The 4146-nt window shown below is 41.3% G+C and overlaps 1 protein-coding gene across 1 annotated transcript in view; it reads right to left on the bottom strand.

Moving 5' to 3' along the window:
- Window positions 1–267: 267 nt before the first annotated feature.
- Window positions 268–4146, bottom strand: part of BANK1 (B-cell scaffold protein with ankyrin repeats 1) — a 269577-nt gene continuing 265698 nt past the window's right edge. The window contains 3 exon segments of the mRNA XM_012655372.1: window positions 268–327; window positions 1492–1547; window positions 2552–2581. Of these exon segments, the coding sequence (XP_012510826.1) occupies window positions 268–327; window positions 1492–1547; window positions 2552–2581 (146 nt within the window).

Raw genomic sequence — 4146 nt, forward strand, 5'->3', positions numbered from 1 at the left:
ACTCCTGGGCTCAAGCAATTCTTCTGTCTCAGCCTCCCAAGTAGCTGGGACTACAGGCACGTGCCACCATGCCTGGCTAATTTTTTCTCTCTATATATATTTTTAGTTGTCCAGATCATTTCTTTCTATTTTTTAGTAGAGACGGGGGTCTCGCTCTTGCTCAGGCTGGTCTCGAACTCCTGACCTTGAGCAATCCACCCTCCTCGGCCTCCCAGAGCTGCTTTAGGTTTTCTAAAAAATATATAGATAGCTAATATTTTACCTTCTTTAATGATCTTTCCTGCAACAGAAACCAAATTCCTTTTCAGCCTGGAGTCGAGCAGGAAGCTGAAAAAGAAAAAAAAGATACAGAGCTAGCATTTTTCCATTTTGATGTTGAACAAAGAAATATGGTAAAGTTATAGTTGCTTCTCACATCATGGAGAAACAGCTTTGCAGAGGCAACTGGCAAGACAGTCTCCATCTTAACAGGACACAGAATCATTGTCAAGTTCAACTGCGACCGAATCCTTGAATTCAAATTTTATTTCCATTTTGAGAGAGAACAGCTTAAGCATTGGGAATTTGGATTCTTTTCCTCTTATTCAATATCTTTGCTCTCATAAAACTAGGCCATCATTGTATAGTCCTTCAGATCTTGTAAAAGAATCTTTTTTGGACAAATATTTTTTCATAAACTCTCATTGGTGAGCCACAGAATAATCCAGATATGGAAGATCAGTTCTTAAGGGTGGATGAATTTTATGAATACCTGTGACTTATCTGAAACATAAGAGGAGCTTAAAAGGTTACTAAGACTTGGAAAACTAAAATTAGTTCATTATAAGAACTTACCAAGGACTCTCTAATTCTGGATTTTAGCAAGACATTGAGCTGCCTCATGGCCTTTGGTGACAGAGAAAATGTTCTACATCACACATGCAGACAGTTAGAATAACCTAATTTTTATGAAGAAAAATTTGTGATCAGGACACTATCAGTGTTGTTTTGAATGGGTCTTGGCTTTCAATTGCTGCTATCTTTGCTGAGTGTTACTTTTAGCTTCTCATTAGCAATTTATTTTCTGGTTAGCTCCATGATGTGAAGTGAGGCCTATTCACAACAACAATATTTTGGGACTGTATTTTTCCTATTAGACTTTAAGAACTGTGTACATTGTGGTTCAAATACAGTGGATTCCTCATATTCCTATTGCTAAAACATGTGTACTCATAATTCCTCTAACATTTATTTGGTCTGTACCTGTTGAATTTAGACACACATTGGCCTTGGTGGCTTTTTCCTTTGAGTTCCTTCTTTGTTTTCTTTTAAATAGTTAATTTCCTTGAATTAATGGCCACAGATTTTGCACACAAATGCTTACCTAACGTATTTGGTTTATATTTGTTAGAATATTTCAAACCACAGACAGGATAGAAGGCTTTAATGTTCTTTTTCAACCAAGAAATTATTTCTTTGCTTTTTACAAAAATGGAAATAAATACAACGTACCTTGTTGCTGAAGGGCGTGTTACACAACATGTTTTCATTGTGGGCCATTTCCTTACCTGGAAATACAATACCATCGTTTCAGTCATTCACACACTGGATGATTCATTCCTTCAGCACTGCTTAAAAATGATTTCCAGAAACAGTAGGGTATAGGTGAAGAGAAAAATTACCAAAGAGATAAAAAGGGCATGTTGAAAAAGGAACTCTTGGCAAGCGCGGGGTTTTCTCCTGCAGTGTGGACTGACTCGGGCAGGACACCGAGGAGTCTCCGCAGTCGCTTCAGTCCGGAAACAATCTTTGCAACGCCTTTGAGTAACAGCCTCCACCTGATCACACCTGCTTCTGTCCCTTCCCCGCGGCCGCCGGCATTGGCTGACTGCGGAGCAGCGTTGTGTGCACACCTGGCCCTGCTCCTCCTGCCGTCCCCCTGGCTTCCCATTCCCGTCCCGGCCCCACGGCCAGCTTCTACTTCTTCTTCGTTCCCAGTCAGTGCTGCGGTCCAGGCTGCAGACAGCTGCTTTCGGATTATTCTCCAGCCCCCTGGCTGGCCTCCAGCTCTCCATCGCCCTCCCGGTGTCGGTGTTTGGCGCACCTTCCTCCCCCGGCCCACGGAAACGAGTCGCCCTCCAAGCGACACTCAGATCTCACTTGCTCTGTCACTACCCCACACGTCCTGCACCAGCCCTCGTTCACGCAAGTCGTTATCGGTCTTCAGAGCAATTCCCCACGGTGCGAATCCTATCTGCATCTTCCATATGAGGAAACTGAGGCCCGCAGAGCTCCAGCGTCTGCCAGGGGTCACAGCTGGTAGGCTGTGTGCGGCCAAGGCAATCGGAGTTCGAAGCACACGGTTCTCTTGCTGGATTATGACGCCTCTAGAACTGCTGGTCGATACTCACATCACGCTTATTTTGGATGTAGACTGCTGCTGCGTGTGCATATAAAATCTGAATTTTTACACTGACCTGCCCAAGCATATTAGGGTTACATTAACATTGAAATTGGCTTACTATGTACCTTGTTTTAGTCTTAAATCCTTCAATAAATACCAAGCACTTACCACTTGGATGGTGCACAATGGTGAGCTTATCTAGAAGACAAAAAAAAGAAAAGCACATTCTACTGAGTTTTATTCAATATTTATCTAAACTCTCCCTCTCTCTTTTTTTATTGCTTGACTACTTTGAGGTGACTTTGAGTCTTTGAGGTGACTATGAAATCTCACAATCTAATCCAAAAATACTCCAAATGTATCTACCTCTGGCCACTAAGCATGAAACCATGTCTCTGATTACTTTTGCCCTTGTCTCAAGGCACACGGCTGTAGACGGGTCTGACACAGGAAATGCCTGATGCTCGGCCTTAATGTCCTGTTGGCCTGAGCCACTCCATTCTTTTCAAAAATCTACATTATTCAGCAATAATTTTACAGTACAATTCAAACATTTTTAAGTGTATAGGTTGATGACTTTTGACAAATCCATACAGCCACGTACCCAACAACTTGATAGGATAGAGATCACTTCATCTCCATAGAATACTCCCTCATGCCCCCTCAGGGCAGTCCTCACCCAGACAGTACTTATGGCAACTCACGATCTGATTTCTGTCTCCATAGGTTAGTTTTGTCTAGAATTCCAAATAAATGCAATCTTACAGCATGTACTCCTTTGCGTCTGGTATCTTTCACTCAGTACAATGTCTGTAAGATTTGTTTATGTTGTTGTGAATAATAGTAGGTATTTTTTTAATTGCTGAGTAGTATTCCATAGTGTAAATGTACCACGATATAATTATCTGTTTTCTTATTGGACATTTGGATTGTTTCCAGTTTGGCTATTATGAATGAAAGTGCTATGAACTTTTGTAAACAGATCTTTGCTTTTGTTTGTCTTGGAAAAATTCTTAGGAATGGAATGACTAGGCCTTAGAGTGAGTGCGTGTTTGGCTGCTCCATCGTCGTCACACCACTTCCTACTCCCCTCAGCAAGGCATGTTCAGTTCCACGTTCTAACCAATGCGTAGGTCTGACAGTCTTTTCAAATTATATTCATCACAGCTTTTGTGTATTGGCATCTCGTTGTAGCTCCATTGGCCTTTTCCTAATAAGTGACGATGCTGAGCATCTTTTCCCATGCTTCCCGGGCATTTGCTTTTATAAACTAGATGTGGTGCTGGGGGTACCCATGGGTGCTGGGCTGTCATTGCTTCTAGGGCCTCTCAGCAGGCAGAGCCGAAGAAATACACGTGTTTATGCGCACACGTATACCTCTATAGTTATCCATCTGCAATTATACATTAACAGCTGTGATTTGTTATACTCTGACCTCTTATTCTGGTGCAACCCCACGACATCCTTTCTAGCTTCCTTCTTTCCTTAGTTATAACTCACTTCTCTGACAACAGGAAGCCTGGCTCTCCTTATCCATGGTGCATTTATAATATTTATTTTTGCTTATATTCTATTTGCCTCCTTCCCTGCCATGTCTTTGTTTATTGAATATGTGAAATATTAACAAAGTTGTAAAAGTAGAACTGTACAAAGAGGTACACTCAGAGAAGTGTCCATTTGTTTTTCTTTTTGAGTCAGTTTTGGTAAATTTTGTTTTTCAAAATTTGTTCTTTTTTTGTCTAAGTCATTTAAGATATTGGCAA

Source organism: Propithecus coquereli, unplaced genomic scaffold (genome assembly GCF_000956105.1).
Source record: "Propithecus coquereli isolate 6110/MARCELLA unplaced genomic scaffold, Pcoq_1.0 Scaffold475, whole genome shotgun sequence".
Lineage (NCBI taxonomy): Eukaryota > Metazoa > Chordata > Mammalia > Primates > Indriidae > Propithecus > Propithecus coquereli.